At 49.1% G+C, this 14,268-nt stretch overlaps 3 protein-coding genes across 3 annotated transcripts; 1 reads left to right on the forward strand and 2 right to left on the reverse strand.

Annotated features, from left to right (window-relative positions):
* Nucleotides 1-913: 913 nt before the first annotated feature.
* Z518_07201 (uncharacterized protein) lies at nucleotides 914-3,429 on the reverse strand (the record flags this gene model as incomplete). Its single annotated transcript, XM_013415330.1, has 2 exons — nucleotides 914-2,953; nucleotides 3,007-3,429. 2 exons carry the CDS (start codon nucleotides 3,427-3,429, stop codon nucleotides 914-916), a joined length of 2,463 nt encoding a protein of 820 aa, XP_013270784.1.
* Nucleotides 3,430-5,371: 1,942 nt separating this feature from the next.
* Z518_07202 (uncharacterized protein) lies at nucleotides 5,372-7,126 on the reverse strand (the record flags this gene model as incomplete). The annotated part of the gene is made up of 1 exon (XM_013415331.1): nucleotides 5,372-7,126. One exon carries the CDS (start codon nucleotides 7,124-7,126, stop codon nucleotides 5,372-5,374), a length of 1,755 nt encoding a protein of 584 aa, XP_013270785.1.
* A 5,221-nt stretch (nucleotides 7,127-12,347) lies between these two features.
* On the forward strand, nucleotides 12,348-13,491 carry Z518_07203 (uncharacterized protein; the record flags this gene model as incomplete). Its single annotated transcript, XM_013415332.1, has 3 exons — nucleotides 12,348-12,464; nucleotides 12,522-13,343; nucleotides 13,405-13,491. 3 exons carry the CDS (start codon nucleotides 12,348-12,350, stop codon nucleotides 13,489-13,491), a joined length of 1,026 nt encoding a protein of 341 aa, XP_013270786.1.
* Nucleotides 13,492-14,268: the final 777 nt, after the last annotated feature.

The following is a 14,268-nucleotide window of genomic DNA, read 5'->3' on the forward strand; positions in this document are numbered from 1 at the left end:
AGCAATTGTTCCCTGAACACTGTCTCTGAAGATGGTGAAAAAGACTGGCAACTGGAAAGTAGGCTTGAGCACTTTAGAAGTCGTATATTCCTTACCTTCAACGTGAGGAATACTGTAAATGGCCTGTATTGTGACATGGAATCGCTTGTCAAAATCTGCAGACCCTTTATGCTCAGCAAAGATTGAATACGATATTTGTCTACATTGGTTGGGCGGTATCGCGGGGTCCAATGAGTCACCGATCTCCGTACTATGGTTTGTCCAGCAGCAACGTAAGGGCAGGGAACCTGGCAGGTTCCCTGACGCCCGCCTGAAACAGATACCCTAGCCGAGAGGCAAGTATAGCCGATCGCAAGGGGCCAGATTAGGCCCGGGTGTGTTTGCTCAGGGAGCACTCAGCGATGCTCAGTCAAATGCTCAGTTAAACCTCAGGTTAAAGCAGCCTTCGCTCACCCTCTAAGGATCAAACCGTAAATGGCAATCAGGTTTTTCGTTCTCGAGTAATCTAGGTAGACACTAATGATGGAACGCGCCGAAAAGGGGAGGGCCTTGGCCGGGTGATTTCACAGCCGCAGCCTTGTCGGGTGTCAACACGTGCTACCACTATCTCCTACCAGCCGCACTTGGAATGAATTTAACCATTGAACAGGGCGAGAGAGTCATTCATACTGGGGTTTAACATGTTGAACACAACTTCCCCCGTTGCATGCCATGGAGCGTCAGAGTTCCCCCACCCTGCTTACCCTCTCATTCGAAACGACGTCTTCATGAATCATGTCCAGACGCAATCGCTAAATGCATTTGTTATCGACTCCCGTGGTCGTCATATTTTTGTCTCAGACCGTCTCTTGTGTTTGTGCAAAAGTTAAGATACCATGAACCACGCAAACATAAATCCTTACCCAATCTCGCTTCAAGCCAGGTACATGTAAGAAGGTTTTTCAGGATCTGGTCCTCTTTCCAAATATTCTCGATCTATCAATCCCTCAATCTTTTTCTTGATCATATTGACATCCGGCTGGAAGCGTGAGGACAACTGCGCTATGGTCTCTGTCATCAATTGTGAATGCGAAAGTGTCTTGCGGGACTTCATAATTCGGACGATAGCAGCTTCAACAACGTGGCCACGTTCTTCGTCGGTGCGCTTTTGAGTAGCCCGACGCTCTTCACTGTTTTCGACTCTGTTCGCACCACCGGCTACAACGCTGACTTTGATCTTGAGAAATTGGCTAGAAAATTCCTCATTGAAATAGAAATTGTCCGAGGGCTTGATATCCTTGCTCATGGGTTCTTTCTTGAGCACTCTCCATTTAGGAACCAAGGACAATGATTGAAGATTCCGAATCAGATCGTGCTTAGGAATGTTCGTTTCGGCCGCAATCTGCTCAAATGTGAGGCATTCACCGGGAGGAAGGTCGTTGAAGAGCATTAATATGATCATGGCGTATGTTGACACATTGATTTCATATCTGCGAGTCTTTCCGCCCGCGGTAAAGGTAGCTCTCATGTCCGCATCACCTAGACTAGGCATCCATGTCAATTTCCGCCCTGTATGCTTGTCGAGATAGAATTTCTGGAACCGTTGTCGTAGCCGTTCTACAGGAGCAGGGAACTTGCATTCTCGTTGGGATTCTTCGTTATCGGCCTTGAATAGTGTCTCGAATGGCCATACCGTTGTGGTCAAGACTCTGCAATCCAGGTCGATCCTCTTCGGATCTGGATCGCCAAGTCGATCGACATATTCTCTATATTGTGTCGTAAGATTGTCGGACAGTTCAGTGTCTCGGATGAGGCCCTCAAGCTTCTGAGTGAATTGATTTCCGATCTTCATTTTCATCTTTGAGAGCATTTGGCGTTCCATCTCTCGACTGACGGATTTCTTCATCAAAAGTCGTTTCGCCATATGTCTCTTGTAGTATGTCTCGAACGAGTCTTTGTTTGCAAGATATTGTAGCAGCAAAATGCCATTGTCGAGAAGCGCGTCCACTTCAGCTTCAGTCTTGTCCTTACATCCACGCTTCAAGTATTCATCGAGGAAGAGAGAAAGATGTTCGGGGCTGCGTTCGTTAACGTTGATGAAGTCCTGAAAAGATATTTCCAGGGCCTTCTCCATCACGGCGTCTTTTTTGAATGCCTGGATCCAGAGTTTGTCGTACTTCGTCTTCAATTCCAGAATCTGTTCCACCCACGTAATTGCGGCTTGCGTCTGCTGGTTGAGAGTTTTCTCTGTCGCTGCTTTTCCGTCGGTACCTGTCTTCGGTGCGGCTTTTGGCAACGGGGGAGCATCACCAATGACCATTGCGTTCTTATTGATTTCAGTCCCCAGCTCGATGACGCGTTTCTGAACGGCCTCCTTGAGTGCCAGTTTCTTCGGATCCACTCTCGCGACGAGATCATAAACATTGCTGAGATCGTGGATCTTGTCATTGTCCAGCATGCTCTTGACACCGGTACCGTCCATGTTGATGACATCGCGAATGTGATTGGAGATCAACTCCTTTTCAACCACAGCCTTGATTTTTGGTTCGGAGATTGGAGATATGGTTTGTTGGCATCTTTCAACCTCTTCGAGCAATCTTTTTCTCGCGTGGATGCAGAATGTACTTGCATCGGCTTCCCCTAAGAGTAGTTGTCCCTCATCTCGGTAGAATTTCCGACTGGCTTCGAGAAATTTGGGTTCGAATGAAGTCAAATATAATTTGGTTGACTCGTCTTCAGTGAAGGTCTCGTACAAGCCCTCCAACATGAAGCAACATGCGCGTATGAGGGTTCGATCGATCATTTCTCCTTTGCGTTCCATCTTGATCATGTCAAGAATCACCATTTCAAGCAGAGACAGTGTGTCAAATGTAGCATCGGAACTGAATGGAGTTCTGAGAACTTGGGTTCGGAACAATGCCATTGCCGTGGCGAAAACCGGAGGCCTCCTCTGATCTTGAACGTAGACACGATCCTGGAACTGTAAGCATGGTATCAGAACGCCTGGCGTGAAGGGCTGAGTCCTACCATGTACATGAGCACATCTGTGATCATACCCATGCACAATTGGTGATCTTCGAAGGCATCCTTGAGGGCTTTGATAAATCGTTCGCCCGCAATTCTTCGTTCATTTGATTGAGCACCGGCGGTCTGATCCCAATTGGCCATGGTGAGGGTTGGCGTGATCAACGGTGTAATCTTCGCCCGGACACTGTCTCGAAGCCATGCTTCTTCCAGTTGTACGACCCGGTCATATAATAAATCCTGCTTCTTTTTCAATACCAACTTGTAGGCACCCCGGAAGAGCTCTTCGAACGACAATCTTGAGGCATTTTTGCTGTGGATTTCTTGGAACGCAGTTGACAAGTGAAGCCATATTGAATCGAAATCGACATCGTCTTTCGTCAGACCCTTGACGAAGCCCAAATTGTCAGCGGCGTGTACATACATACTGTCGGGGAGCAATCTCGACTGAGACATGAGTCAAGAGTAAATGGGAGATGCAGGACGAAGCGGGACGTCCCTGAGGTGGTGGGCAGATTCTGCGGGTGTCACTCTGCTTCATGTGGTTTCACGTACTCTTCTTGGAGCTCTAATCTTCGCGCCTCTCCCCTTCGCCAGCATGATAGTCACGACGCGTGGCCAGCACCAGAATGATTTTTGAAGAATCGGCTCTGACTAGAACAGTGGGGAAATGTGGAATTCGGGTGGGAAATGGTTCACACGAGGTACTTGGAGGATTATAGAGTAGAGAGAGAAGGGCTTGAAGAATTTTAAATAGTGAAGCGAAAGGAATCGCGTTCTTTATTTCGATCCCACCGAAACACGAAGTAAAGTAAAGCCGTGGTGTTTTGTCGCCTCATCGCTTGCCTGCGGTTCAATCTTGGTCTGAGATGCCTGCGGAGGAAAGGTGCTGCAGGTACCAAAGTTGCCGCTTTAAACCTCAAGTAGCTAGTTAGCCGATGCCTATCCACGTGCTCTAGCCTTATCTGTGGCTAGTGTCGGGGAAGCTGCCTGAAGGCTGTGCTGCGACCGAAAAACCATGGCCTCAAAAACCTTTTGTAGACCGTAGTCACTGCCAGTGTTACCAATTCTTCAGATTCAACACGGTCATTGTCAACGACACCGATGCAATCACTCTCATTTTCGGCGAGGAGACTGATCTCCAGTCGACCTGTAACGAAAGCACTCCAGACTCCATCCCGTTTTCAGTCCCACTTATCAAGGCCTCAATTCGCCCCCCTTCAACGTCCCTTCTCACCCCGTCACTCTTTCGCATCCTCGAAACGATACGAATCTTCACTCTCCACGACCGGCGTAGAGCCTAAAACCCCTGAGGCCCGAGATGATCCCTCATACGAACTGAGCTTCACCTGTAAACCTTGCAGGTTTCGCTCATCTCACCGAGTGACCAAACATGGTTATCATCATGGCACAGTTCTCGTTACCTGTCCTTCTTGCAAGTCCCGGCATGTTATATCAGATCACCTCAAAGTCTTTTTGGACAAAAGTCAGACGCTGGAGGATATTCTAAGAAGGAAGTTGCAGGAGGGACAAGATTTCACCAAGCTCCTTAAAAAAGGACGGTTGGGTATTCGGCCAGGCGCTTTGGTCGCAAACGAAGGTGAAGAAGACCTTGAGTTCTGGGAAGATGGTACAGAGACTGTACGCCAACCCAAGACAGAATCAAAGCAATTACCACCATCAGATTCGAGTGTCGCGCAGCAAAACAAGGAGCAATGAGGCCAGCTTCGCGGACGGCTCCCCGAGTTTCATGTCAAAGAAAGGAAGACTGGAATGACCAAACTGCAAATTCAGAGACTTCAAATATTCGACAATGGATGTTAACCCGTCGGTGCACGGCTTCGGGATCATTAATAGGCGGTGGCGGCACCTATAACATAGTTGCTCTGGCCACAAAAGTTCGTCTTGAAGAATCTTTGACGCGGCTAGCTGAATTGCAAAGACTATCAGCATTGAAGAGTGATGGTATGAGCTTTGAATTTTGTTCTATTTCGACTTGCGATCATACAATTTCTCCGATTTCGCCATTTTGCTAGCGATATAAAGACGTTTCCTTCGGCCCAATCCGCTCCGCCGATCCCCTGGAAAGTGCCTGCCACACTTTGTACAATCATTGCGGTACTACATAATCCACCGTCAATACAGTGGACCGGATATGCATTTACAGCAGCAAGGATATTGGTCACCATCCAGCATGCCTCGGTTGGCGCTCCTGTAAAAACATCGATTAATGGGTTTCAGGATCTCTTGTTTTGATCTTTGCATTCTCATCTCGTTCACTTTGTACTATTTGCTCAACTATCAGGCTGGGACCTGCAAGCCACGAAGTAGACATCAGTCGCCGACCAAACATCCCAAGCCATCTATTCTAACGGTCATTAACGACGCTCTCCGTGATCAAATAAGCTCTGGCTTCCCACGGACTCAAATACTTTCCTATCTCCTCAACATTACTCACCAGCAACTCTTTACGAACCTTCTCCAATCCGGTGGGATAATGCAATGGCTGCACTTCATCAGAAAAACTCAGAAACACAAGCAGCTTCTCTCGCCCATCCGGGCGCGTCTTAGTGAAAGTGAAGACGTCCCGATCAAAGTAGTCCCAGACGTGGAAGTCCTGCCCGAACACCATGAGCTCCGCATATTTCTTGCGGAGTTGAATCATCTTCTTCCAGAAATTCAAGGGCGAGTTCGGATCAGAGAGCTGGGCTGCCACATTAACCTGGTTGAAGTCGTCATGCACTCTGATCCACGGCTTGCCAACGGTAAATCCTGCGTACGGGGATGAGTCCCATTGCACAGGCAGTAGGGCATTATCACGGCCAATGAGCTGCAGACCTTTCGTGGCCTTCTTCAACCACAGAGGATCACTCTTGTGGCGAGTCTTGACATCGTTGTATGCATTGAGTGAGTCAACATCTCTCAGCTCCTCAATGCCCCAATGCTCTGGATGGTTGTACATGCCAATCTCCTGGCCCTGGTAGAGAAAGAGCGTCCCCGTGAGGCAGCACATCAGCACGGCAAGCATCTTGGCCGCTTGGTCACGGAACTGAGGCTTATCGGTCGCAAACCGTGACAGGCTCCGACCCTGATCGTGGTTCTCAAGGAACACAGTTGACCAGGCATCCGTCCCCCGGATCAAATCTTGAACCTTGCGGATGGCCTCTTTGAATTCTGGCAAGGTATGTCTGGCGGTGTGGTGCTTTTTGGCGCCACCTTCCTTGTCGCCGCCTAAGTTTACGACGTCAAAGTCGAAGACGCAGCTGAGTTCTCTCGATTCAGCGGATACGTATCGCAGGACTTCGGCAGCTCCAGTTCCAGGCAGCTCACCTACCATCAAGACATCTCCGTACTTGTCCAGGACTTGTTTCCGTTGTTCTTTTAACCATTCATGTATGCGTGGACCGTTGACGAAGTATTCGAATGCCGGTTGGAATTCTTCGCCGGGTAGCCGTATCGGTGCGTCTGGGTAAGAGGTGTTTTTGGAGTAGAAATTGCACGAGTCCACTCTGAAACCATCAATACCCTTGTCAAGCCAGAATTCGATGGCTGATTTGTAGATGCCATGCCTTGTTTCTTCGTTTGCCCAGTTGAGGTCCGGTTGTTCTTTCATAAACAAGTGGAGGTAATATTGATCGCGCTCCTCGCAGTATTCCCATGCGCTTCCACCAAAGATGGACCTCCAGTTGCTGGGTGGGTTCCGTTTCCCACTGATGATCTTGGGATCTTGCCAGACATACCAATCAGCATGGGGGTTTGTTCTATCCGTTCGAGATTCAAGAAACCACGGATGCTGGTCGCTTGTGTGGTTGATAACGAGGTCCAAAATTAACCTCATTCCCAGATCATGGCATTCTGAAATGAGCTTATCCATGTCGGCAAGTGTGCCATAAGGAGGATAAACATCTTGGTAATTGGATATGTCATAGCCCATGTCCTTCTGCGGCGAGTTGTACATGGGAGAAAGCCATATCGTCTCAACCCCAAGATCTTTCAGATAGGGGAGTGTGCTGATGATTCCTGGAATATCACCAACGCCGTCGCCATTGCTGTCTTTGTAAGACGCAGGCCAAATCTGATAGCACGTACTGGCTTTCCACCAATTAGGCTTTGTGGCGGACATCTTCGTTGCAGAGTGAATTCGAAGTCAAGCGACTGATTCAATTTCTCAATGGGATTTTTCCCATAAACAGAACGAACTCTAACAGCAGTGCACAGAAAAGCAAAGAGACAAAATTGAATTGGCAAGGACACCTCTGAAACAGACCTCGAATAATATACCCCCAGAAGGATAGCAAATGTTCAACAGAGACAGCGGACCGCCTTCCTAGAGGCCTTAAACCTCTGATCTCGCGGCAGTGCAAAGACCTGGTATTGAAGCTTCAACATCTTGTTCGGAGAAACAAGAGACCAACGTGTAGCCTGGTAGACGGATTCTAAGATATGGTCCTGGAAATGCTGCCGTTGGCCGTTTGATGTCATGGTATTGACTCCTTCTTGAATAGAACGCTGATATTGGTCAACTGAAGTCACCAGACCTTTCTGGAAATTAATTTGGAGCGAAAAGATGGGACGTAGTGGCAAACGTATTTGACCGAGAATTTCTCCAGACACTTGGGAACAGAATGATTATCCGACAACGTCTCTGGCGCTAATGTACAAACCGCACAAAACCCTTCGGCAAGTCAGACCCGTCTGAGTACTCTCTGGAGCGCGTCGTTCGACCGGAAAAGTTAAACTGGCGTGAGGATCCTCAAGGTTTCTTTCAAGATCCTAAGGGCGCATACAAAAAAGCACTGACAATCCAGGATTCGTGAGGGTTGCGCCAAAGATGGAACTTTGGGTTGCTGTACGAGTCGAAGGAATATGGTGAGCTCCGGATCTCTGGATTGCCAGACAACAAAAGAATGTCCAGCAACAGGCTGGCTCATTAGGAAAGGCACCGAGGGGGAAGCCTAAGCCAATAGTCCTTGAACTTTCCGGCATCTTGAACCGCACAAAGGGGATGCTGACAAAACATTCGACCTTGCAATATATGGTTGACTTTTCATCTCGATCTCAAAACTCGATAAACTTCAGAGCGCGCAGGGATCAACCAACCGTATAGCCTCAGTCAGCTGTAGACAACACGTGAACATGCCCAATGGTCTCGAGGTGCAACGGCGCCGATCGGTGGTATCTAGCTAGTGGTCATGTAGACACAGAGATTCCTTGGAAATTGATAGGATACAAGTCATTCTTCTTCTACCATCCTCATCGACGTACCAAATCATGCCATACGCGCCTCCTGGCGTAGATGCTTTCGGGGACCGGAGTAGACATCTGCAGTCCAACGAACTTCCGTTTGTTAATTGAGGCTTTCACGAGCTGCCTTGTGCAAGAATCGGGATTTCAGCAGCGGAAAACTTTTGAATTGTCCTTGAAACAAGTGCTTCAGAATCGAAAAACTCGAACAATCCAAAGAGAGAGAGTGAAAAATCTACCCAAGGGTGAAAGTATCACGAGATGAATAGGGGGATCAAGCTGGAGTGATCCATGTCCGGCTCGGGGCACAGACCGAAGTTACCCAGAGAGTTGTTTCAAGAATGGGGCTCTTACACAGCAGATCAATACCTGATTCATTATAATCCGTGGATACCCGTGAGATGTCATATGAACTATCCCGGCTCGCAAGTACTTTTGATCAGATATGACGCCTGGTATTGTACTAGGAGGTCATTGGGAACAGAGATAACCTGCGGTGAGGTATTCGGTTCGGATCCAACGGAAGGCGATCAGTACCATGCACGAAACTTTGACCAGTTCTCTGCACTTTTAGTGGCGGCAATTCAGTGCATCAGATTTGAAAAACGCCTCCATCATTTGGGGAAAATACATGCGCTGCCAAAGGTGGCCGCCATCGCGTTACTGGAGAAGTGACCATGTCGTTGAGTGAGACAACTCGTCTTAAAATGATTGGCCTGGACTCTCCAAGTTGGAGGGTAATGTGGGTACTTCCTTCGTACGCATCGAAGCGTGCAATAAACCACCAGCGAGGAGGCGTTATCCCTGCGGAAGCATGAGTATATGGCGATGGCAGCTAAACAGCAATTCACGGCACATGTCAATCCGGAGAAATCATGAGATGAAAGCTAACCAGAAGACATTGGGCTAATCTCGGTACGATCCAGAAGGCATTGTGCGCTTTGCCATCGAAGCCAGGAACAACGGTAGGGATTCGATGCAGAAACAGGCATGAATATCTGCGGATCGCGTCATGTTACAACCTTTTTGTACATGGAGGAGCTACATCTCAAGCGGGGGCTAGAAGAGTGAAGATCGGGAGAGACGGGAGTACACAAGAAAAAGGCGGCAGGAAAAGCCTTCTCCCGATACCCGATGGAGGATAGGCTAACTGTCAGAAATCGTTGCTGTGCGTTAGCTTCAAGAAGTCTGGAGCTGGCTCGGGTGGCTTGACGTGGGCTGGAGGTCGCATTCGCAGGGAGGGTATGGAGACAGATAGATGCTCATACCTAATCTGACCTAGCGGCGGAACGGAACATGTCACCGTCCTCCGCCCGTAACCTAAGTGCAACTCTAGGGCAACCTTTGGTGTATCTTCACTCCGTCGAACTTTATTTCATCAACACTGAATAAGCTTCAGGAAGACCTTGACCTTTGCTCTTTGCTCCTACTTGCGAACGAAAGGGGGGAGGAAAAAAAGGGTCCGCTCAGTGCGCACATACGGTGCAACCGACGGCCCGCTTAGAGCCCAATGCAGCAGAACTGCCATGCGGGTACCTTATATTACTGGTACAGTACTTACTATGAGGCTCCCAACTTTGCAACTCAGTGTCTACACCAAGTGGAGAGTCTCCATATGATCTCGTTGATGCATGATCTCACCGTGCCCCTGTCTCGGCCGTGGTGATTCAATTCTAGAATCCTCAATGTGACTAAAGTGATAACGCTCGTATGCAAGAAAAGCCAAGTGTCGGCCTTTCTCAAAGGTGAGATGCCATAATATGGAGGCACGACATCTACAAGATGGGGCGAAGTCAAACAATCAATTTGGACCGATGATCAAACTGTGTTCCTTGATGGTGGAAAGTCTTCTCACATACAGTGCAGACAGAAGACACTGTCCCACAGTCTGTCCAAACACTATAAGTTCCTTAATTGTGTCGAAACTCTGCTATTACATACAATGTACAGGGTTCTCCTCGATCATCCCCAGTCCAAGGTTCCCCCAAACCCTCTTGGAACAAACCTTGGCGAGGGGCCCGGATTTACCAGATGCATCGGTTCATCGGTTACGATCCGAACTTTTTTACACTTCCAACCCCTCTGGCTCCACCGACGTAGCCCATGATCTGAATTAGAATTTTCAACCACAGCAGCTCGTTCGACGCTTATGGATATGCGCAGGCAAAGCAGACTGATACTAGCTGCGCCTTTGCACATATTGGTTTCGATGTCGGTCCGACGCGACCGGGGGTCACCGAAGGTGGGGGAAGCAACAAAGTTTACAACACTTGGAGAGTGACGCACAAAGTCCACCTGAAGACTCCGGACAAGTTCGCCCAGTTGCAGACGACTTGTCACATATTCTCGATGAGTTTGCGAACTCAACCTCAATGATGATGAATGCTCTGCAGAATAATCTTTGAACCTCCCATAGACGTTGAGATCTGATACGGCAATGCTACCCTGACATCATCAGATCGGCCAAGCGATGTTAATTATATTAACAATGGGTCCGCAACTCGTTCTCCAAACAAAACATCTTTTTGCAATTTTTGGCCATATCTACTCTGCGAACTACTGCAAACCAGCTTGAGGGGAATTTAGGCCTTGGTTCGGACCTGTGCGAGACGGGTGTAAAACCCTGGTATAGTTCAGCGTAGCGAGCACACTTCCTAGTCAACCACCTCCCATCTCAGCGCGAACCATGGCACAAGAATATAGCATGACAAGCTAGTCGCGGCCCAGGTCTGGTCGCCGAATAACGCCATCTGACCACGGTAGGATTTTGGTGCTGACCCAGAGTTGCCCATTCTACCCTTGTCCAGGCCTAGTCTCGGATGAGCCAGCTTCGGCCGGCGGTAACCCAAAGCCTTAGCCTGCTACATTGACCTCTCGATCTTGCATGCTCTACTTTCTTTGTCTGAGATCGTCCCGGTATTCGATGCTGAAAGTCGGAGATGAAGCGGAATCTGCCTGGCCAAACAAAGTGACTCCAAATGGCGAGCTTTCCATAGAAGTGGTGGACTGAACCATGCACGAAGTTCCTCCGACGGTACGGCCACAGCCTTCCCGCGTGCAGGCCAGCCCCAATAACGATCCACCAGCCACATCCGAAGATACCCTGGGGAGGATTATCGTTTTTACTGCCCAAATCGAAGTATACTCGTTTTTCCTAAGCGAAGCAGCCCTGTGTACAGGTTTTGCAAATGCCGGATGAACCCCGCGCGAGATTGCACCCCTTTTCTGGTACGTGCTAACTTGTGGTAATTTAGCTGAGCCAACAAGTACTACCCCCTCAGCAGAGGTCAAACCGCGCTCCTTAAAACTGGCAGGTGATGTCGGCCCTCGAACTTGCCCGATTGATGTGGCAGGGGGTTTGAAAACGGCACAGTGGCAGCTGCAAGGCATGAATTTTGGGGCCCATCCTCCCCCCCAAAGAGCTACAATGTGAAGAATCGCGGGCCCACACCACCCAAACAAGAGGCCAGCTCGAATGATCCCTGGCCATGACGGGTAAGGCGTAGACTGTATTAACGCAGGTGGTGGGAAAGCCTGGAATTGTGGTGGACTCGACGCCACCGGACTGTCCATCTCCGAGTCGACGCCGCTTGCTCGAGTATCGAGCGTGTCAGAGCGAGAGTAGACAGCACACACTTCAGCCATTTCGGTACGTTGTATGTCCCTCCCCACCTTCTAAGGATTACTTTTTGGGTGTTTCCTTGGGGGCATGAGTTGAATGTGGAATGGTTACCGACGTCCACTTTTGTCATGCATACATACTCGACCATCTTTCTGGTCACTGGCGGACACCATATGGGAGGGCTTCATAGCATGGACTGCCACTTTGTCTCTGCCTTGTCTTTCGACTGCTACTTGCTGATGTCACTGCCCTGTCAACCTCTTGCAAAACTCCTTGTGCCTGCAGTTCTCCTGCAGCTGGACAATGCTCTCCCCCACAGACATCTGGTGATTGGCAGACAGCAGTCTTCAACAGGGCAGGACAGACCTGGTTCGTGCGGTCCCGCCGCTATTTCAAGTGAATATCAATCTTGGAGTCTGCCCTTTTTCGTCCCATTCCTTGCTCCCGTTCCATCACTTGCATAGAGGCGTTCTACGACATGGAGCACTACAGCCAAACCACCACCAGGCCTTATGCCTCCAACAACACCCCTGTTGCCTCGCAGACGAGGCTGGATGTTACTCAGCCAGAACAACAGCTTCCATCTATCCGCGAGGTAAGTTATATTTAAGAACCTGGCAAGGTCGCTCCGGCTGACCGCAAGTGTGACCAGGTCATCCCTCCACCGCGCGCAAACACTCTCGAATCAAATGTACAAGGGATACCATCAACTACAAGAACTATGATGGTGCCATATTTGAGCTCGCAACCTACAACCAGCATGAATGTGGCGTCTATACCAGCTCCAGTGCAGCCGCAAACTAGCCCAATGGCGTTCCCAGCAGATGCTGCAAGCCAGATACAGGTGAATGGACTGGGGTCGTCTCATCAACTACAAACTCCAACCAGGACACCAGCAGAATACAGCTCACCATGGTCCTCTTCATCTTCATTCACCGACGCTGCCGTATCAATGAATACTCAACCTGCACTATCAACGCAATCGCAGTCATTCGCGGGAATGAGTCAGCCTATGATCCCGTCAGATACTCCAGACTACGCATCAACATATTCTCTGGGAAGACAAGTCCCGACCGGGAATGACAGTCCGGATTCTTTCTCCCGATGGAGAACCCCACAAGTCGGTTCAACGCAAAGATATAACCCATACCTAATGTCCGAGAGATCGTACAACCCATCTCTCGACTACGGACGGTATGGTCAGTCTTTTGATCAATACCGGAGCCCCCTGGGATATGATGGCGGCTACCGATCACTTGACACCTCCCCCTATCATATGAAGTATAGCCAGTTGTTGTCATATCCTATCATGGGATATAGCTCCCACGCCAATGGTCGACGACGCAGAGGAAACTTGCCGAAGCCCATCACTGATATTCTTCGGCGTTGGTTGCAAGAGCATTTGGATCACCCGTACCCGACTGACGAGCAAAAACAAATCTTTATCCAACGCACCGGATTGACTATCAGTCAGGTAGGCTTCTCCAAGGTCACCCGCTGTGATAGACTGTCCCATGCTGACTGACCTCACACAGATTAGCAACTGGTTTATCAACGCTCGTCGCCGGCAACTTCCGGCACTTAAACTGAAAAGGGCGAAAGCCCTCCAGAGCCGGGCATGAAAATTGTCTTTCCGGTGTCTGTGGATCAAATAAATGAATGGACTTTACTGAATCAGGACGAGGAATACAAGGACTTCACGAGGAATGGGTTCATGAAGGATGCAACTTCTCTTCGGAAGATATTGACTACTTTTCACCATGATTGGGTTACGATACAAGGCATACCCACAGATGGAGTTTTCGGGGCTCAGGCGCATCAGCGCAAGTTGCCGCGCCACAGGATTTCACGATGAAGATAAAGATTTGGAATTTAAGGACTTTCCATGATTTTCTTGATCCCGAGGAGGGACTTTTCAACAGTACTACAAGGTTGAGGACGGGATAAAAACTAAAAATGAAAGAAAACCTATGGTACACGCGTTATTTTTGTACAACTAGGTTCAGAAGGCAATTCGATCTTTAGGTGGATAGCGACGGGATGAGAGTTGAGGAACTACAAGCTCGAGGGTGTGATGAGCAGAGCTGCAGGCACAGGCGCGGGCATACAGGACAAAGGCTTGTGCATCACAATATAATCCCCTTCGATGAGCACAGCAGATTGGCTACAAGGGTGTGAAAGTGATGGACCATATATTCATCACTCGACTGTCCTTCAACCCTTGTAATCCCCGCGCGCCGGCTGCTCGCTTATCGTCCTCGCTCAAGTTCATGAATGACGGACAGGGGGTCTCAGATAGACAGGAAATGACTCTCCCTTGACATGTCATGGAGTTCGCGGTTTAGTCTTTACCTCATATTGGTCGTTTAGTCCTTCTCGCTCCCCTCTTTCATCGCTTG

The sequence above is a fragment of the Rhinocladiella mackenziei genome (genome assembly GCF_000835555.1).
Source record: "Rhinocladiella mackenziei CBS 650.93 unplaced genomic scaffold supercont1.5, whole genome shotgun sequence".
In the NCBI taxonomy this organism is placed as follows: Eukaryota; Fungi; Ascomycota; class Eurotiomycetes; order Chaetothyriales; family Herpotrichiellaceae; genus Rhinocladiella; species Rhinocladiella mackenziei.